Source organism: Paramisgurnus dabryanus, chromosome 9 (assembly GCF_030506205.2).
Source record: "Paramisgurnus dabryanus chromosome 9, PD_genome_1.1, whole genome shotgun sequence".
Taxonomy (NCBI): Eukaryota; Metazoa; Chordata; class Actinopteri; order Cypriniformes; family Cobitidae; genus Paramisgurnus; species Paramisgurnus dabryanus.
In genome coordinates, this window is record NC_133345.1 from 41,615,739 (window position 1) to 41,638,792 (window position 23,054).

Genomic DNA, 23,054 nt, shown 5'->3' on the forward strand with positions numbered 1-23,054 from the left:
CCGCTTTACTTAAAACGGGCTAACCGTACTATTAACAGCAGGCAGCTGATCTCGGATCAGCAACAGACCCTAGTCTCTTCAGAATCATCTGTTACGACCTTGTTGTCAACAGATACTTTGAACCTTTGCCTGTATGAATTGTTGGACTCTGCTTCATTTTCCTTTATTTCCCCTGCAGGATTTTCAACCTTTATGAGTGGCGTGATTAAGCACGCAGGCATAAAGTTGCTTCCTCTTTGCTAAGGTCTCTCCATAGGAGGTAATTACCTCTTTTACTAGTCGTAAATAAGAAAGAGGAGGACAAGGCAGGTGAGGGTAGAAGGTTTAGGATGTATTTGTGCAGGAAGCGAGGCCAGGAGGACAACACAGCAGAAATATATCCACGTGGGTCTCCGATGTCTAGTTTTGAAACACAACAGAAGTCACGAGCCCACGAGGGACACATCTGCCTCAGACTTAAACTATGTTTTCCTGGAACGGGAAGTTGGCGATTGAACATATGGACATTGTGAGGAAGCATAAAGTAAGACGAGCTTGTTATCTGGTCAGGTGTTGAGGATGTAGAGACAAAGAAATAGTATGAATGAAAACAAGCGTGAGAGGAAAGTCAAGGGGGTGTAAAGTAACAGAAGTATGAGTAAAAATGAGACGGAGAGGAAAGAATGGTGAGAAAGGGGGTGTTGGGATGGAGTGTTGACACATCGATCTCAGCTGGAGGGGCATAAGAAGGTCACCGTGAAGACAAAGGCCGGGGGCTTGCCAAAACAAGACGCAAAGGCATGCGGCCATGTTTGACTGGGGGGCGTTTGGTATTTAGGGTTATCTGGAAAGATAAAACGGTTTGTTTCAATCGAGGGCAGCAGAAGCATCTCTATACCCTTGAACTCCTGAAAGCCATCACGGGATAACAAGTAACAGCGTTGGCTTACTACTAATTGCACGGCGTCTTTATTGTAGCTTAATTCGAGTGGCATCATTGTGGGCACACTCAGGCTGGTTCCAACATTATTTCCATTAATAGGTGCTCGAGGCTGTCACAGACATGTTTACCAATGAGAAATAATTAGGATGGAGTAGTGTGGGAGGGTTTGGCAGTCAGGATTAGAGTCGGGGGGATCTGCCCTCATTACGCATGCAGGGAACGTCTACATCCGATGCTCTTTAAGACCTCACGCTGCCTGTAAACATTGCTGCTTTACTTGTTATTTGTTCTGTTTGAAAGGTGATGTTTGAGGTATTACATAGCATGCTAATAGTTATGGATTAGCACTATGGATGTACATTTTTAAACAGTAAATTAACAAAGAGAGTTTCATACACAGTTCTTCTGCATTCTGTTATGCTTCATCATTTTATATAGTTTTTTTATAAAAGATGAAAATGTGAATTTGCTTTCATTAATAGCTTCTGTTTCTCTCTTTTTCTCTGTGTAGCGGGGAATGGGCAGGCAGTGCAGACGGACCCCAGCAAATCTGGATTCGTGGGTGATACGGTCGAGCTGCGCTGTCTCTTCATCAACAGTAAACCACCAGTGAAGATCTCTCAGGTCACCTGGCAAAAGCTGATAAATGGCACCAAGCAAAACGTGGCCACCGCTAACCCGGCTTTGGGAGTATCAGTTCTGCCCCCTTTCAAAGACCGCGTGAGCTTCAAGCATCCTGCGGTGCGCCAAAGAACCCCTTCTTCTCTAGAAGACACCACCATTGTGTTCACCAGCCTGCGGCTCTCTGATGAGGCGGCCTACATATGCGAGTACACCACCTTTCCAGCAGGAAACCGGGAGAATATGGTCAACCTGACTGTTTTTGGTAATGCCACAACACTGGGATCTGAGATGACACAAATATAGGAATGATATCTTGTTCAAGTACATTACATTTACACATTTAGTAGACACTTTTTTCTAAACAACTAAATGTGAAGCGATTAAATTTAGGGAAGCAACATTGGATCTAATTTGTGACCCTGAAACACAAAACCAGTCATACGGGTCAGTTCTTTGAAATTGAGATTTATACATCATCTAAATGCTGAATAAATACGTTTTCCATTGAAGTATGAGATACAACTATTTGAAAATCTGAAATCTGAAGGTGCAAAAAAATATATGTTGTCTAGCAATTGTTAGTGGTTCTCAAACCTTTTCCGCGTGCGGCCCCCCTTGTATACAGTGCACTTCTTCGCGGCCCCCCCAAAGAAAATTTATGACAAAAACTGTTCTAATATTTAACATTTTAATTTAACAAAACATATTAAGTTATACAAAGTATTGCTGTTGGTTAGTAGCCTTATTTTTTTAGGTTTAATTACACAGAATTCATGTTAAATGAATGTAATTTATAAAATGTCATAAAAATGGGGCCCCCCTGGCACCATCTCACGGCCCCCAATTTGAGAACCACTGGTCTAAATGAAGTCCTTATTATCTGCATTCATTCAAAAATAAAGTTTTGATATATTTATGTTGAGAAATTGACAAACCATTACTCAATATTCTAATGATTTTTGGCATAGAAAAATCAATAATTTTGACCCATACAGTGTATTGTTGGCTATTGCTACAAATATACCCATGCGTCTTAAGACTGGTTTTGTGGTCCAGGGTCACATAGCAGATTTGTATATGAATTGCTCTTAAACGTATTTGTGTAAATTGTCATGACACAATAGACCAAATTGCTTTTAACAGCCATTTTTTGAAAAGTTGCCTGCCAGCATTTTTTGTGATTTTCACAAAAGTTTCGCAAAATGCTTTCCAGGAAAATGTCCTCCTAAAAAATATATAAACATACAAATATATCAAATGAAAGAACAGACTCTCTGCTTTCAAACAAACAATAAACAAACAAAACGGGAATAAACTCTTAAATAATGGGTATTTTTCTTTAAAAAAATATTTTTTTAGCAAAAAGCTGAAATGATTGCAGGAATTTTGTTAGAGATCAGATTCAGATCCATTATCAAAACTTACACAGAGTTTAAAATAAGTTAATAACATTTTGGCTTCAGTTTTTTCATAAATTGGGTAAGTGCATAAAAACATAAAAATTCACCATAAACACAAAAAAAATGTATCCAAATGTTTTCTCTTAATTTACGAGATAACTTGTCAATGATGGGGAAAAGAATTAAAACACTTTTTTAATGTGTACATCGTTCATAAAGCCTTTCACAATTTTAACAGACATTTTAACGCACTATAAGCGCTGCTTAACATTAGAAAAATAAATTGCACAAAAAATTGTGTTGCTAATATTTAATAAATAAACCCCACAAATTTCTCATACTGTAAATGTATAATGTTTTTGTTTCACAATTAGGGTCTAATATTATTCAGCTACACAAAGTAACAATTCAGTCAAATGTATCATTATTAGTTAACAGTATTATAACCAACAGTACCTTATAACCACAGTATTGGTTACAACTAAATATAAAGAGCAATAAACGCAGCTTGCTCGTGGCTCACATACAGTTTAACTTCACTGAGAGCACTGAACTTTCTTGGATATTTTCAGCACTATCAGCTCTTATGAGGTGAGATATTACCAATCAAAGGTGTCATCATGGTTAGCATATGTTAATGGGTGTTTCAGCAATATTTTATTCATGACCACGGGAACCCTTGAGGAACATTGTCTTTGTATTTCACCATCTTGTTTGTGATGTGTTCGCTCCAACCTTCAATGCACTTGAACCGTATTGATCAATTTTCACCATGCTAGTCCTGCTATGTTACTAACACACACCCACCCACACACACACACACACACACACACACACACACACACACACAAGATAGTGTGTAGGCTTGTTTCCCTGGCTTTTATTCAGTTCAACCAAAAATGAAAACATTATCATCGTATTCTCACCCTCATGTCATCCCGACCCCATATTATTAAGTCCAAGCAGTTTATTTCCATACAACAAAAGTCGATGGTAATTTATGCTGCCAAGCTCCAAAAAGCACAAAAGGCACCATAAAACTATCATAAAAGTGCTATATTTCAAGTCTTAAGCGACATAGCTCTGGGTGAAGAGCAGAGAGAAAAATGTTATTGAATTATTCACTCCGAATCTTCTGCCAGAGCTCACATATCACATTCACGCTTTCAGCTCAATGACTAAAATTGTATCTTGATATGTGTCACGCCAGCTATGACACAATTGACGGCAAACGCCATCCGTTCTCACATAGCTGTAAAGTATTTGACTGTAAATGAGATTCCTGAACAATGGGGAAGTTAGTAAACAGTAAATAACTTAAATTGCAGGATGTTCTTACATTTCAGCTAAAATATCAAGAACTGTTCACACTATAACTATAAATAAAAATGGTAAAAGCTGTTTTAAATTAGGGCTGTCAAAAGATTAATCGTTTAGTATCGCTTCAAAGTGGGCGGGATTATAGACTTAAGAGAATAGTTGTGTTGTGTCTACTGCCATTACATAATCGTAATCACGACACAAACGGTGTTCTTTATTCTCAGCATATGGATGTTTTTCACTGCTACAATGACAACATAACTTGGTTTTCTTGACGGCGAACGATGCTAAGCAAATCTAGCATTTAAAAATGTTTGTTACGCTGGTAGTGACGATTCTCTCTGACCAATCAGTGATCTGCTCAAGTAAACCAACAGAGGGGGTACTAAAAGAAGTGCCAGGTACTAGGTACAGTACAAAATAGGGGATACACCCTTAAAAGTGAGCTGTACCGAGTTGTACTACGCAGTGAAAAAGCACAATTTGTGTAAAACAATAATAAACAACACAGGCAAGTAATTGATGCTAACATTTTCATATTAATTGAACAATCCATTTAATAAACGATGCCTTAAACTGAAATCAATGAAAGGTTTAAGACACACTATAAGTTTAGTAATATCTCTTTTAGTAAGCAGATCGAGTTCAGAAAGACAAAACGCACATTACGTATTTGTATGTGTGTGAGAATTAAGCAGTATTTAGTTAGAGACGTAGGTTACGCTCCTACTGATGGCAGGTCCAATTAGAAATAAAGTGTTGATATGTTTTTCATTAACACAGTCAAAGAGGAGTAGCTTGGCTCAAGCACAGTGTTTTTTTACTTGTGTGGCTTGTTAACTCCCAAACCCATTTTGTATATCACGTTCACAGGCGTCCTTTGAGAGCTCTGACAAGCTGCGAGTTTAAGCAACCTGTATGGAGATAACCGGCTCAGTGGTTTCAAAGAGCCTCTTCATGTCATATCAACCCCCGCCACAAACCTCAATCCCCCACTATCAACACTCCCCGACACGTACTCACACCAACACGCATCTTCTCTTTTGATGCGGCCCCTGGTTAATTGCTAATTGGCAGCCCATGAAGGTTGGAGATTGAATGATTTTGGGCACCGTGAGAAACCAAGGGTTTTGAACACAGTGATGGGAAAAAAATAATTAGTGAATCACTTGATTTGGACTGACAGGAAAATGCCACTGAACGAGATGAACGTATGAGAGGCGGTGAATCCGAAAACATCCTACATAAACATGTTTTCTTTAATTTAATTTAATTTAATCTTTTCAACTTTCAAGGGCACCTGGCAGTTTTCAGAAATGCTGTACACTTTGGTCTCTAGCTACTGGTTTGAAAAGCATTACAGGCTCAAGGCCCTTGTTGTTTGTAGGGAGAGGTTAGATAAACATTTTTTAGAGAAAATACTGTAGCATACAAATATAAGTATTCATTAAACTCAACATTTCAACCCTGTTACCAAGGTTACAGTTGTGTTGTATCCAAATGCTTTATTTCATTTCTGTTGGAGCTCATAAATTATGGACAATTACGAAAATTAACCATGTTTTTTTTGTCTGGTAAAAATGTAGTAACCATGTAGCAACCATATTGATTACTATTAGCAAAACCATGGCTAGTTTATGATTACCATGGTTTTACTACAGTACCCATGCTTTTTTAACTGTAGTAAAACCATGGTAACTTTTTGTAAGGGAAAGCTAAAGGAAAGCAACATTTGTCTCAATTGGCCTTATTAACTCTTTCCCCGCCATTGACGAGTTATCTTGTCAATTAAGAGAAAACGCTTCCCTGCCAATGCCAAGTTTTTACGGCAATCCATATTTCCAATATTATCTACTATGTGGCACTTTTACCCAAATTATAAAAGGCATACACTTATCCCCCCAAAAAAATACTGTTATCCCAAAAAACAGAAAAATTCTCTGTGTATGTTTATATAAATCTGACTTCTAACAAAAGTCCTTTACAAAAATGCAATTATCTTGGTATTTTTGAAAAACCTACCCATATTTGAGAGGTAATAAAAAAGAGAACAAATTAACTCTTTCACCGCCATTGACGAGATATCTCGTCAATTAAGAGAAAACGCTTCCCCCGCCAATGACGAGATTTTCCGGCTTTCCGCAATACCGCTATTATCCACCAGGTGGTCCGCAACTTATACAACCCGGAAGTAGCGCCTCACGTGAAAGAGAAAGAACTCGGTGTATGTTTTAAAGATTGCTCTGCATCTGATCTCTATCCAAAAGTTATTCGCAAAAATGGAATTATCTAAGCTTTTTGCTCAAAAATGGGTGTTTTTGAAGAAACCTACCCATGTTTGAGGGGTGATTACAAGAGAACTAATGAAGGTAGGATGAAACAGTTTTTTTTTTTTTGAAAGCAGAGGGTCTGTTCTTTCATCTAATTATTGTATGTTTATATATTTAAAGAAGAACATTTTCTGGAAGGCATTAAACTTTTGTAAAAATCATGAAAAATGCTGGCGCTGGCTGGCAACTTTTTTTAAAAACGCTGGCGGGGAAAGAGTTAAGATAGGATAAAACTTTTTGGTTTGAAAGCAAAGTTTTTTATTTGATATATTGTATGTTTATATATTTAAAGAAGAACATTTACTAAAAGGCTTTAAACTTTTGTGAATATTATAAAAAATGCTAGCGCTGGCTGGGAACTTAAAAAAACGCTGGCAGGAAAAGAGTTAATTGCAACCCTGTTTAATAACATTTTCATTTTTTTTTCTTCATTTTCTTACTAATTCTTTTTTATACATCCAGCGCTACCAGTGACCAAGATGATGTTGACTTCACCCACCATCGTCGCACGGACACCCAAGCATAAGATGGCCGTGGCCACCTGCACGTCGGCTAACGGCAAGCCTCCCAGCGTCATCAAATGGGAAACCAATCTAAAGGGCGAGGCCTCATTCCAGGAAACACGCAATCCCAACGGCACAGTGACCGTACGCAGTAACTACATCGTGGTGCCCAGCCGTGAGAGCCACAAACAGAAACTCACCTGCGTCGTCACCTACCGCGCAGAACGCTATACAGAGAGCGTCATACTCAACGTCCAGTGTAAGAGCAATTTCCTTCTCTGTTGTGAATACAATTGTTGGGATACCATCTTAAGGGTAAACCAAGATGATGTTGAAACGTGGAAAGGATGACTAATGAAAAGACTGGGCTGCAGTTATGCAAGTGTTGCGGAGGAGGTTAAGATCAGGAAGAGACCTGTCAGAGGTCTGTCGGATCTGCTGCTGCAATCCACTATTGTTTAGGACAGTTAAAGCAGACAATATTAGAGTAAATCAGTGGTTCTCAAACTTTTCGGTGTACCACCCCCCTTGTGTAGGGTGCACCCCCCAGAAAAAAATAATGATATAAGACTATCTCAAACTTAGAATTTGTGTTAAACAAAACAATGACACAATGTAGCGCTGTTGGTTAGTAGCCTTATTTTTCTTAAGTCTAATTATGATAAATGTATGTATTTTATAAAATGTCAAAAAACTGGGCCCTCTGTGCCTCCCTAAGGGGCCCGTCCCTCAGTTTGAGAACAACTGGAGTAAATCCACCTATTCAACCACACTTTGCATTTTTTCTTTGCTGCATTCGTCTGCATGAAGGTTTGTGTTTAGGAATACGGTAAATTCACGGTAAAATATCTTGTGTTCATTCTTGATTTACGCTGAGTGTTTGGTTAATCGAGTTAGCCTTTTGTATAACATTTCAAAATTAAATTTGCGAAGACTCGTACATGCCTTCGAAAGCAATTAAGAATAAATCTGAAGAGACGGCAAAATAACTGGCGGCTATCGTCGAGTACGCGCCGCATTTTAATACCATCATTAATATAAAAATTGTACCGTAATGAATTGAAATTTGACATTTAGCTGAGGTTCTTATCCAATTAGGCCAATTTCTGGGATGGTTGCCCTGTGCAGCTTGCTGCTAAGTGGGTAGCTAAAGGCCACGGTGGTAGTTCTGGTCTAAGTAACCCTTCACTTGTTGCCTCTTGTCTCTATCGCTTTCGAAATAAACTCTTGACCTTTCAGTTATGAGCTCAGACCATTAATCACATTTATGACAAGCACCCATCGTAAGGTCTTTCGACACCAGAAAACCTTTCGATATCCTGCCTAAAGGTGTTTTTTTTCTGGCTACATGCAGATGAACCAGAAGTGAAGATTGAGGGTTTTGATGGCAACTGGTACCTGAATCGTCAAAATGTGCAGCTAACCTGCAACGCAGACGCCAACCCGGCCGTCACCGTCTACCAGTGGAAATTGTGAGTTACTTTATTTTATAACTTTATAACATATGTTGGCTTCTTCATTGTTAGGTTTCAGTTATTATTTTAAAAGTCAATCGAACAATTATATTACTGTAGCATGTAACATTTAGTATTAAAAATCATCCATGCGTACCCAGCAAGCAAAATTGCGTTAGGCTAAAACAAGGCAAAATTTGGCCTATGTCAAACCATAGCCCAAAAATAAAATAAATAAATATATATATATATATATATATATATATATATATATATATATATATATATATATATATATATATATATATATATATATATATATATATATATATATATATATATAAATATTATTATTATTATTATTATTATTATTATTATTTTATTTTTTGCAAAAATTACATAGAACCAAATTTAAAGTTACTTTTTTGAATGGAAATTATTTTAAGATTTTGGAAAAAATATTAAGATCACATCAGATCAGTCAGATTGTGTATTTAAACTTGTGACGTTGTTAAAACTGGCATGGTTAAATAAATGACTAATTGTTTGAATAGTGCATCTCTAGGATGTTATGTGTGGTATAAAACTATGACATCATACTGTAGATGTATTTTAACTGATAAGGGATTCATTACCTTCCGTAAACTTCTCCATTCATAGGTAGCTAGCGCACAATCAAGATCAAGCTGCATACAATGGGTCCATTCAGAGCGCAAAGGGACATTGATAACCTTTAAACAAGATCAAACATGAGAAAATAACCTACGCTTTGTTTACTTACAACTAGCTAACCAATATACCTGTACAGTGAAGAAGAGATATAAAGAGTCTTGTCTTGTGATGATGACTAATGTTGACTTACTGGTGCTGATGGGTTGAGGTGTAAACTATATTGATGTTAAATGACATCACTACTTTGCTTAACAAATGAATACAGTGAATGCACAGTCCCGGGGCTATTTTTTTTCTTTCTGAGGACAACGTTAGTGTTTGCTTAGTAGGGTCAAAGGTGTGGAAACCATTTAACCCGCCCTTTAAATTTGTATTTCTATTACACTTGTCTCTGTCACAGGCCTAGACTCAAAGAACGTTTCTGATTGGCTAACGCTGGCTGTTTTATGTGAATTATTTTGTGCTGACACTGGGTAGCTTGATCTGTCTTTATACTAAAACTCCGTCCTATAAAGTTTACGGAGGAAGTTAGAGAAACAGTTACAGCAGCACCAATTTAGACAACAGGGCACACATTATCTTGCCTATTAAACATTTGTGGGTAAGAATGGATAGACTTTGTAAGTTGACCTATATAACCTTCTGCTTGGTCTAAACTCCCTGGTGCAGTATTATATTGTGAGCAACACCTTCACCACAGGTGCCAATTATAACAGTTAGAAACATCCTGGCATTCGTCCCCGCTAATTCCCGTGTATGTGCGTATGTTGCAAATGTGTATGCAAATACCCGACACCAGCAACAACGCTGAACACAATAGGCGAGCTAGTCGTGAGGTGCAGATAAAAATGGAGGAATTATGCAGCAAAACAGAGAGATAAATGTGGCAATTTGTCCTGTAATTAGGAAGCAAAAGCTGGGAAAAGAAAACATGTCACCGGACTTCAGCTGTGCTGGATTAATAGCTGGCAGAGCTTTGGGTCCACTGACTCTGTGGACTGGGCTGGGTTTTAATGAGAAAGGACAAGAAAGAGAGATAGAGAGAGAGAGAGAAAAAGAGAGAGAGAGAGAGAGCGCTGAGCATTCTGGCCTATTCACACTATCAAAGCACACATATGCAGCAGCCAACTTTGTGAAGAGGGATAGGGAACTGGTGGATGGTGCTAAGGTGTTCCCGAAGCATTTTTATTAGTAATTGGTACACTGAGACAGAAAGTAAAATGAAAGAGGAGGTACGGTTCGAAGGTTTGGAAAAATTGTAAAAAACAAAAAACAAAAAAAAAGAAGGAAAAGGAACAAACATTTATGTTTGTACGTTTGAACATACATCATTGAAACACAATGCACACTAGGGTGTTGTGGGTAGTTGCCAGGTTGTTTATATATGTTTGTCAGATTGGTGTATAAAGTGGTTGTATATGGTTGCTAGAGTACCCACCAATTCTCTATGGATGTGTCCATTCCTTGGTTCCAATAATTAATCGGTTATGCATTAAAATGTACCTGGTATTATTAAAAGCACTAGTTGGTTATAAATTATTAATTAGGTTAATATTGTGGTACCTATAAAATAAAATAAAATAAAATATAATATAATAAATAGGATACAATATAATATAACAAAATATAATATAATAAATAAGATATAATATAATATAATAATATATAATATAATATAATAAATAAGATATAATAAAATATAATAAATAAGATATAACAAGATATAATATAATATAATAAACAAGATATAATTAATATAATATAATAAATAAGATGTAATTAATATAATCTAATATGGTTCAGATAATTAATCGGTTATGCATTAAAATGTACATGGTATTATTAAAAGCATTGGTTGGTAATAAAATATTATTTTGGTTAATATTGTGGTACCTATAACATAAAATAAAATAAAATAAATAAGATATAACATAATATAATATAATATAAAACAATTAATTAATGAATATAATATAATATAATATAATATTTATTAATATAATATGGTATAATTAATCGGTTATGCATTCAAATGTACCTGGTATTGTTAAAAGCACTAGTTGGTTATAAATGATTAATTTGGTTAATATTGTGGTACCTGTAAAAAATTTTTAATTAAATCAAATTAAATTAAAACTAGATTAATCTCATAAAAAATAAAAGTAATGTTTTGCATAGTATATGGGCTTGAGATGTGTGTAAATATTATGTATATTTAAAAAACACACATACATATATACATTTAAGAAATGTTTTATTTAAATATAGTTTTTTATTTATATATAAATGTAGAATATATAACAATATAAATAAATAAATAATGTAAATGTTTCTTAAACACATACATGAATGTGTGTGTATTTATATATACATAATAATAACACACAGCACAAACAATATAATGTAATATAATATAATATAATATAATATAATAATATATAATATGGTTCCAATAATTTGTTGGTTATGCATTAAAATGTACCTGGTATTATTAAAAAGCATTGGTTGGTAATAACATATTATTTTGGTTAATATTGTGGTACCTATAGTTTTATTAATAAAATAAAATTAATAAAATAAAAAAATATATATTATATTATATTACCTTATATTTCTGGATATACAGTGGTGGAAAGGCCAATGTTTAAAGGAGGAACTCTAGTCAGGGTCATACAAATCCTAAAAATGAAGATGCTTAAAGGTAACTGAATACAGTCAATAATGTTTTGTTTTTTTCTATGTCAACCTGCCAAACTTCAGCCAAATATCAAAATTACCCCATGATTTACTTACCTTCAAGCTATCTGAGATACACATGTCCATCATCTTTCTGATGAGTTATTTAAAAAAAGTCCTTGCTCTTTCAAGCTTTATAATGGTAGAAAACAGCGATTAGGGAACACTTTAAGTGTGTATCACTTTAAGTATGTACATTGCTTCATAAGTTTTAAGCCATTGATAATTTTTATATGGATAAAAATAATCTTCATTTTACACTGGAACTCTTTATTTCCAGACCAGGCTTCATATCCTGAATAATTTGTTAATACTTATATATCAGTATTGTATTACAATACTTTAATAAATAGAAATACTTATTTATAAATATAAGAATATATTTTCCTAATATTGTTGAATTACTCTTATGTAAGTCACTTTGGATAAAACCATTTTAAAAACAGTAACACTGGCCACTAAACCGACCAAGAATATTAATCAAAGTGAAGGCAGGAGTTGCTATAAAACGATTAGGAGAAAAGGGCAGATTGAGGTGATGGTGTGATTATAGGAAGAGCTGGAGGAGAAGACAGTGATGGGGAGAGACGCAGGCGCTGGTGTGATATATATGAAGGGACGGCCACAGCAGCAGTGTACATCAGACACCAAATGTGTACTGAAGGTTCCCTTGGGCTCTACTGTGGAGGTCATCACAGTGCTGTTACACAACATTTCAATTCAGAGCAACCATAAACACACACACATACACAAGCAAATGTGCTCCATTATATAAATCCTAAATATTTTACATCATGCATAAATATTACACATATGCACAGAGGATAAAGACATTATTTGTGTCAAACGTCGCCCATCTGCACAGAAAGTCTTGCTCCAAATTCTCTATTTGGTTAAGGAAAACTGTTTGCCAACAACTTTGCATATTTCATGCCAATCTTTGTGCGCAAGATAGCATGACGTCACATTGAGACACCATCAAACTGCAGGAACACTCACACACACATTCGACTTGAGATCTGTGTTAATTTCATAGCCACATCAGCGGGATTTTTAGCATACATATACATAACAGTCGTGCACTCCAAACAGCTCATTGTGCCATATTTCCTTATCTGTTTCTACTCCAGTTCCCCATCTGCTGGATCTTATCAGATTACATTGCAGCAGTCAGCATTTAAAGATACGCATTATCGCTCTCCGTGTTTTTGGGCTGGAACCTGTCCCATGGGCCCTGTCCTGCCCCGGGGATACAAATTATTGTAACCGTTTGGCAAGACGGGAAAGATGTGAGCTAGATTTAGCAAATTTGTTTACATCTAGTGGTAAAAACAATACAACCCAAATCAAGAGTTAAGCTTTCCGTGAAATTGTCTAAGGAAAGAGGTAGTGGCGTGTTTTGTTAAGGGATGTACGGTTTTGTATTTCAGCTTTTTTGTAATTTAATTTTTGCAGTCATTTCTCTGCTTCACATCTTACCTAACAACACCTTTTAAGTATGATAAAATCGCAATAGCACAAATAGTTTATATTTATTGATAGTAATACTTATTATTAACTTACTTGGAGATGTTGTTCATTAGCTTAACCTTATGCATGCTCATATTATGCTGGATTATCGAAATTATGAGACAATAACTTCTTCAGTGTATTTATACAGTAAGCACGGTTGCCAGCAAGTTACTGTAATTCCATTTACAATAATGAATGCTCTCTACAGTACAAAAACAATACTGTTAAATATATAAAGTTTTTTATGGTTATATGCATTGTTCTTCACATTTTTAAGATGGTGCGAATATTAAAATGTATAAATTAGAGCCTGACCGATATATCAGCGGGCCGATATTATCGGCCGATATTAGGCATTTTCCAAACTATCGGTATCTGCATTCATAATGGTAGGGATGCACCGATACTGGTATCGGGTATCGGCCTCTATACCACATTTTCTAAAGTACTCGTACTCGTTAAAAGTCCCCCGATACCTGGAATTGATACCACGGTCTGAGAAATGTCTATGTTTGAGCGGCGTGTAAGGGGTTAATGCGTCTTGTGTTGTCCAAAGAGGCAGAGTTTACAACAAACTGGAAAACTAGTCCTTTGTTTTTTTGTTAAATTATATGACTAAAGCTGTTACCTGTAAATTTAAATCATGTTTTTTTTTATTAAGTACTCGGTATCGGTATCGGCAAGTACTGAAATGCAAGTACTCGTACTCGTACTTGTATTCCAAAAAAGTGGTATCGGTGCATCCCTACTTAATGGCCGATAACGGAATATAAAAACAAAACGGAAGAAACAATTTATATTTTGCTGTTGTTGTTATTTATCAGAATGTAACAGAATTTGTCTCCAGTCCTATTCAAAGTTATATTTATGAACCAAGTCTTTTAAAACTGGTAACTTTGATTTGGTTGTTGTTGTTTTTGTTCAAAGGCCTTTACGTTTCATATCTTAAGTTTATATTTTATATACATTTTATTTATCAGAACTTTAATATATTTTGATGTTCCTCTGTTCTGTTGTGACAATAAAAGAAACTGGTTTCTTTTTAAAATGCATTATCATATTATTTAAGTTAAAACTCATTTATAACTACAAATAACTAATGTTAGGGAAATCTGTTAATGTTTTGTTGCGCGTTTCTGAAAAAAAAAAATACCGGCCGATATATTGGAATATCGTATTTTTAAAACCAACAAACATTTGTATCGGTATCGGCCTTCAAAATCCTTTATCGGTCAGGCTCTAGTATAAATGAATTGGAAACATCAACAGAAATTGAGGAATTTTGGTGCCTGAGGAGGCATCATTATGATCTTTTATAAGAACAGGGAACATCTGACACTGGTGTGCCAAAGATTGCGACCTCTGTCAATCTTCAAAGGAAGAACAGGACAAGCCTAGTCCTGCCGGGCAGGTGAACCATAAAGAGTCCAAAATTGGGTGTTTTGCACTTGATTGGCTCGTCTTGGTCTCCCGGGATACAACTAAAGGCACAACAGACCAAAACTGTAGTAGTGCCAACAAAAGAACACATTTTTTCCATGTGACCGCTCTTTCTTGGTTTTTGTTTTCATGATCTTAAAATAATCTCACTGTCTTCGGGGAACATTCAGGCCTGTGAGGGCCCGTACGCTTGTTTTGAAGCACCATCGCTCGCATCTGTTGATTTTAGATGTGTGTAGTTCTTCAGGAATGCCTGGTATTCTTCAGCACCATCAGTTTGTTTTACGACTGCAGATTGAATCCGTCTTCACAATCCTAAACCTACAGCTGATCTAAAATACAGATATTGCCAAACCCCAAGACTCTACACAAAGTAGGCGGGTTTTGTTTCTGAGCCATTCGGGTGGATTTAAACATGTCATCTGTCTTCTGTTTTCTTTAGGCTCAATGGATCTCTTCCCAACAATGTTGAAATCAAGAACAACACCCTGTTCTTCAAAGGCCCAGTGACTTATGAGCTTGGAGGAACGTACATCTGCGACGCCACCAACAGCATCGGTACACGCTCGGGGCTGGTAGAGGTCAACGTGACAGGTACGCTCATCTGATATACTGTGTGCATTACTGCAGGAAAAGCTCGGGCAATTGTAGCTCCAGAAATGTGAGAACATTTTATGCTTTCTAACACATCCATAACTAAAAGTGTTATTAAACAGAGCAGATAACAATGACACAGACAATGGCCCCGAGAAGTACTTGGATGCGAAAACAGCACAGTATGCTTTTCAAAAACATCATTGGACAAAAATAACAGTCATTTTAATATCTCAAAGGTAAAGCTTTGATATGCCACAACATTCACACAAGACAGATGCTGAGATGCAGAATAAAATGCCCTTCCCAAAATAACTTCACGGTTTTCGTGCCTCTTAAGTATTGATCACAGCCACTTTGCAAGAAACTCACAATTCTGCGAGCTACTTTTGCCACCCACTTCTTCATCGTCTTCGCCGCCGAGAACTGCAAACCAGAACAAAACTGCAGCCATTCCTCTGCCTTCCCGCTAATTGTTGGATCAGACGGTTGTAGTTCACTCGCAGCCTTTTCAATACATTAAAAAAGAAAGATGGGAATCAAAGGAGGCGATTCTGCAAAGCAGATGGTAAAAATTGGTGCTGGGAATATTTGAAGAACATGGAGGCTGCCACAGTTTTGCTCTGATAATCTCTCTGTGCTTGGATAAAAGGTTGCTGCAAAAATATAATTTTCTATGTCAGTATTTCTTGTCTTGCCAGTAAAAATGTATTAACATTTTCTAAAACATCATAAGAAGTTTATTTTTCACACTCCATTGGCGAATAATTTACTTGGTCTTTTTACTTATTAAAGCATACATCTCACTAAACGTTGCATGGATGTCTAGCTTTAATTTTTGTACAAATACTGATGTAAAAAAAAAAATGTTTTTGCAGTCTTGCTTTGCATGCTGTTATGGTCGCATTTGTTTGGCGTGTTAGATAATAATCTTGCCTTTCCTCTGTTCTTTTGTGTGCGTGGGTGAGTTTGTTTAAACTTTCGGACCCTCTGTGTCTCAGCTGATGTTTCTATACTGGGTACATTGATGTCATTCACCGCAGGTTTCGATGACGCGTTCTGAAGCGTTAACAGAATTCTGAATGGCTGGTATTGAATGAGAAGCGAAGGGAAGGAAATACGTGGTGTTGATATGCATTCAGCACCTCTGCTGTACGAGAGATGATGTTGATCCGTCTCTGAAATAGCAGTGCATGAAATGGCGCAGGTTCAGTAGCGGTTCATGATGCGAGTTTACACACCTTTGGTCTGGAATATAGTTGTATTAAACAAATGTGTGTAGCAAACCTGAGATGTGTTGTGTTCTTGGAAGGATTTGATGATAAATATTAAGGGAAGTGAAATCGAAACTTCTGAATTCGGATTGCACACTTCTGGCAAAATTGAGCACAGTTTGCGGAAATTGTTGAGATCTCCTTTACCACTGTTGACAACGTACTTTTGCAATTATTTTTATCCGGAGACAAATCTAAGAAGAAGAGAACCCAAGCAAAAGTCTTTGTTTCTCCTTTATCTGCATTTATCTCAGTGCCATGTAAAAGACACTTACCTGTAGTAGTCTTACTAAAGCGATACACCAGCCAAATATCAAAATTACCTCATGATTTACTCACCCTCAAGCAATCTGAGATACACATGTATCTCAGTTATTTTAGTAAATGTCTTTGCTTTTCCAAGCTTGTTATGGAAGAAAACAGAGAGGGAGAAACTTCTGACTTTAAACCCCAAAAAGTGCATTCATCCTTCACAGAAGTAATCCACATGGCTCCAAGAAATTAACAATGGTCCTCTGTGGGTAATTAATGGGATTTTGTAAGAATAATATCTATATTTCAAACTTTATAAAGTAGAATAACTAGCTTCCAGAAACGACATCATCTTTGGACAGCATAGTGAGCGTTGGTTGCGTAATTGCGTAAGTCCAAGATGGCGTTGTTACCGACAGCTAGTTCCTATAGTTTATAAAATGTAAAACAGGGATATTTTTCTTACAAAATCACATTGATTACCCACAGAAGACCTTTATGAACCCACTGGAGCTGTGTGGATTACTTCTGTGACTTTTTTGGAGTTTAAAGTCAAAAGTTGTTCCCTTATCCTTGTTTCGTACCATTATAAATATCAAGAACATTTACAAAAATAAGTCCAAATAGGTTCATCTGAAAGATGATGGACATATGTATCTCAGATTGTTGAGGGTGAGTACATTATGGTGCAATTTTGATATTTGGCTGAAGTATCGCTTAAGTAGTTTACTTACTAATATTATGGTATTAGTCTACTATTAATAATAGTAAAATTTAGGCTTCACCTTTTAAAATAGGGTATTTTTTCAGAAACCAAAAATTATATCTCTTTTCTCTGCTTACCAAAGGTCACCAACCGAACATGCAGTGAAAGCCTTGTTTGTTCTTTTCGACCTCTGTTTGGCAACGCTTTGGGGATGTTTTTGAATTGCATGTGCCCAATTGATGATAGATCCCTGCTCTACGGGGATGTATATCCTTTGATGGATCATTCCATCCGGAGGTCATTGAACCTTTGTCTGTCTCTCTCTCTCTCTCCCGATGTGTGGGAGCACTCACGGATATTGGAGTATCAAAATGATACTGATGATGAGAGATTATGGGCAGGAAGTCCAAACTAATAATGTTGATATGATGTATTTCATGTCAACGTCCCTTTTGATGTGTCATTTTTTTAATGTTAATATACTTTCTCATATCCCAGGTTGATAAGTAAGACTTTATAGAAGAGAGATAGTACTTCCTGAAAGGTGTGAACATTGATGCAATCAAAATCTTGTTTGGTTGAGCTAGCCTGACCAATGGAAGGAGGGGCAGGACTGTCCTCTTTGTTGACCAATAGCAGATACGGGGACTGTGTGGGAAACCTGTTTTTTGTGACTCCTTTTGGTGACGTTATTGGTGCAGAAACCGTACTTCTGCTTTTTTGGGTTGTGCAATGTGAAATCTTTAAATATTCCTTTTCGTACATTATAAGTTTTAACATCCATGGCTGCTGCTTTTCTCGCTCCCTGTTTGATTAGGGATGCACCCATGGAAAATCTCTTTGTTGATACAGATATTTGATTATAATGACATCTATCAACACCTATAGATACTGATAGTTTTGCCTTTTACCCCTTTTTTATATGTTTTGAAATCGTGAAGGGGTTAATGCTTTTATCTGCCGATACGGATTATAGACCGATATATTGGTACATCCATAATATTAATATTATAGTCTGTGGACTGCAGTAGTTCTGTGTCTATGGCTAAATCTTTCTTTAAAGATCAACATGAAATCAAAATTCACCCTATTTATGTTACTAATGAATGTTCCTAGTCTTATTGTGAATGATTTATTGTTGCACATTATTCCAAAGAACCAGAATATTTGCTTCCATAATCTTTAATCAAAGTATAACATCTAGCTCGGCCAATAAAATGACTTTCCTTTTTGGCTGACATTGTGAATCCCTCCTCCGGCAACGTCCAATTTTCACAACCAAATCAAAATCTAATGTTTAAAACCAACAAAGCCGTACTTTTTTTCTCATTAAAAATCCCTTTCCACTTAGAAATACAGCAGACTACACAAGTATGTGAGCTGCAAATGGCATTTCGTGTTGATTTTAAGTGGGATGGCGTAATCTAATCACGACAGTCCAGAACACAGTGTAAAACCTTATCAAATGCCTGTCACGATTTTCACCGACGTTGCTCTTTGGCTCAGTCTGGTCCCTGCAGTTTTGTTCCACAGCATTCACGGCCAAACAAGATGCTAATAAGAATTTTCCATCTTTCTTTATCATGGCTAGAGAGAGACCTCTCTACGGAGGAGCACATATGGCAATTACAGGCTTATTCTTTATGGCAAGGGTGCAAGTGATACATCTGGCAAAGCCTTCCCACTCGAACACTGTAAAACCTGTGTCCTGATTTCATTCAATTGCACACTTTCATCCACATGAAAGGTTTTATGCCAAAGCCAAAGCTTCCAGATGCCCAACTCACAGTCACGGCAACTGACATGGCTGAGTGGCAAAGACCAGAAATGTGCCAGAGGAGAGTGGCACAGCTTCCCGTAAACCATGTGTTGATGGTTCTGTTTTGTTCTTTTGCCTCTGTCCTCTGCCCACACCTGGGAGGAGGAGGTGGCTTTTGTGTAACGAGAATGTAGCATTGCTGGCATGGCCTCACGACAGCTTGCAACAGCTGCAAAACTGTGCTAGAGATGATAACATTGTGAGTATAGTGCTCTGGAGACCTGAGAGGCACTCAACTCTACGACAGCTAGAGAAATGAGTGACTCTCTTTCTCTTTGGTTCTGTGCCGGATCGAATTGATATTAGCACTGGCAGGCCCGGTTATGGGCCTTTGCTGATTCTTCATAAACTTCAAAGGCAATTTCACTTCGCCCGAACAGCTACGGACAGGCCTTGCTGAGGTCGGCCAGATTTTTGCTCTGCCTCTGACTGCATTATGCTGGAGATTTAGCAGGGCAGAATGCAAAATGAGTCGTCCTCCAAATAAAAACACACACATGCAAGTGACTCTGCAGTAGCAGTCTTGCATAGTGGTGGAAATTTAACTAAAACCCTACGGCCGCTAATGCATTCCATATGCACGGTGCTCTGCATGCATGAAACGACCACAATCGGTGCCCAGACGTGCTGTAATATACATTTGGCTCCATTGAAATTCACCTTGTCAAATGAGGTTATTTCGCAATGAACGGAAATTCACGAGCCTGAGGGTGGACGTGCCAGTTTACGATCCAGTTTCATAGTTTTGCTACTTGTTTTGTGCAGAATCGAAAGTATCCTGACCCACCCCACTGGATGTTAATCTAACGTGTGGGTATGTGGACGGTACCCTAGTAAAAAGCTCCAAGGAGCAATAATTTGTCAAGCTTTTTGATCTCTTGTCAATGCGCTGTAGATTAACACAGCAGTGCTTTGACAAAGGCTCTCCAAAGTGAATCTTTCATCTTATCTCTCTCTCACTCTCTGTCTCTCTCTCTTATCCTACTGTATCATTCTCTCACCGTGAAGATTTGAAGATAAGTGTATTGAATGCTGATGGAGTGAATGGATGGGGAGCGGTTCAAATTCTTTCAAGCAAGTTCGTTTTGAGAACACCAAACTGCGCCAGTGGTTTCCCTAATGTCAGAACAAGGTTGAAAGACAGAATCAATTGATCTTTCAGTGTTCTCACCATCTGAAACTGTTCTCCAATGGGCCTTTTTATAATAGTGTGAGGTGAATGCTGATGACAGCATTAGCATATTGGCGGAATAGTAGTGCCAGCAAGCTAATAGTACTGCAGTAGTATTATGGCATTGTAAAATTGTGCTTTTTTCTTAAACGCATTTAAGAGGTAACAAATTATTATTAGTAGGATTTTGTTGTGGTGGGGTTCTATGGTTGGTTTAGTTTCATTGAGATTTTAGCTTATTATATTGGTAGTAATGGGGTGCATCTTAATTCCCTCCTTAGTATGCTGCCCAGTGTGTTAGGCTTTCCTAGGATTGTCCGAATTTGTCCAGTGATTTTCCATCTGGAAAGTTCCCAAATGCAGCTTTAAAAACCATCCTCGAGTTTGCATGTTCTCCCTGTGTCAGCATGGGTTTACTCCGGGTACCCTAGTTTCCTCCTACAAGCCCAAAACATACAAGTTAGGTGAATTGGAGATACCAAATTGCCCCTCCCTTATCCTGGGTATGGATCAACTTTTGTATGGATTAATCAGTTCTCGAATATAGCCATAGGGCACGCTCACACTATCCAAACCAAACCGCTAGTATGATTGTTCTGTACCGTTTCCGGGCACGGTTTGGTTAATCGCGCCGTGGCCGGCTAGCAGAGGTGGGCTGGAGCGCGGTTAACTTTGGCTCAGGTGCTGAATTCGCAATGTGATCGCAAATCGCACCAGAGCACGTTTCAAAAGGAGAGACGTCAATTGCGTGATCACTTGCCTTCATCTGCCTTCGTAAAAACCTTCTGATGCACGCAGCAGGGTTACGTGAATTTCTGAGCTGCACACGCGACAGACCAACTAAGCAATATGATAGGCATGTAAGAGGGCTGTGTGTCATCGTGCACCAAACAACTCTGAATAAAAAACGCAGACTTAACATTACGATGGGTCCTGGTGTTAAGAGAGTGCTTTACTTCCTGCTTTGTTCAAAACAATCACATCCTAATGACAAAAGCGCGCACAGGCTCGAATACATAAAAGTACAGTGTGAGTGCGTGCTTCTGGGGGAATAGGGAGGCGGGACAATCGCGCTGGGTCACGGTTTGGTGTGGAAAGTGTGAGTGCGCCTATAGATGCTGGAATGGCGTGAAGAAAAAAGAAAGGAAGAAAGAAAAACCATCCCTCATCATCAGTGGTCAAATGTGTCTTTACATACTAATTGACACCATACAGTAGGAAACTAGGTAGTGGAATAGGAGGCATCCAGTGTATACTGAATGTGTTCACTTCTACTTTCTATAAAATGCATAAGTTGTGATCTCATCCTTAGGGCAGATTTTGACACAAGCACAAACTAAACAGTTTTATCTCTTAATTGCAATGGGATCAATGGGTCAAGGCTCAATGGCATTGCCTACTTTTGAGTAATTTTCTTTGGCATGGCCACTGCTATGCTTTCATGGAAAGTCTGTAGGGTCTGTCTTATAGAATAGCTTGATTTTGTGTGGAATCATGTAGCTGTGGTTAGCCTTCAAAAGGAAGCTTTCATCAGTGATGCTATAGGGAGCCATAATTAAAGAAACGAATCAGAAGATTTATGCGCTGGCCTCTTTAGTCTTCTCATACTGTGTGTTGAGCTTTTGTGTCGGTGGTCTCATCTGTGTTTGAACAGAGAGTATAGAATGAGCGGGTTGTTGTAATTATCTCATTATCGTGTATAAGAAAGGAAAATGAGCCAGGTCATGGTTACTTCCATATGCGTTCTTTCTTTCTTTCTTTCTTTCTTTCTTTCGACCTGGTCACCTTTCCAGAGTCATGCTTGCCCAACACAGGTTAATATGGGGTGGTGACATAGCTCCCTTTCGTTTAGGAAGCCGGCATCGCTTAGCTTAGCAGAACCACGCCACTGACATCTATTCACGCTCTCCTGAGCAAGCAATCCCTCATGCCGCCATGAGTAAATGAAGTTCACAATGAGAGGAAGAATCTGAAGGCAAAGGAAGGCAGAAAGGGCCTTGCACACGGCGAAAATTAGATGAATAAAACATAGCCACACCAATGAAAGTATAAATAAATAAAAGAATTCTTGTCGCTAAAAGAGACGCTCGGGTGGCCGCAATATTGGGATTCGTTTGAGGCGATTGAATAAAATGGAAATGAAAATGGTGTCGTGGGGTGGGGTTTGTTTACTGGCTTTTATATAAGTGGCTGAGTCCGGCGCTAGCGTCTATCACCTCTTTTCTCTCCCCTGTCACATAGTCTGTCCTCCGTGGCCTGACAAGAGAACAAAATAGGAAAGGAAGAGAGTACCAGACAGCAAAAATGGCACAGTAAAGTGAAACA

The 23,054-nt window shown here is 37.6% G+C and overlaps 1 protein-coding gene across 1 annotated transcript in view; it reads left to right on the forward strand.

Annotated features, from left to right (window-relative positions):
* The window catches only part of nectin1b (nectin cell adhesion molecule 1b), a 108,263-nt gene that overhangs the window by 61,727 nt on the left and 23,482 nt on the right, over window positions 1–23,054 (forward strand). The window contains exons 2-5 of the mRNA XM_065282765.2: window positions 1,434–1,808; window positions 7,059–7,358; window positions 8,454–8,571; window positions 15,356–15,507. Coding sequence (XP_065138837.1) covers window positions 1,434–1,808; window positions 7,059–7,358; window positions 8,454–8,571; window positions 15,356–15,507 — 945 coding nt within the window. The remainder of the gene's footprint in view (window positions 1–1,433; window positions 1,809–7,058; window positions 7,359–8,453; window positions 8,572–15,355; window positions 15,508–23,054) is intronic.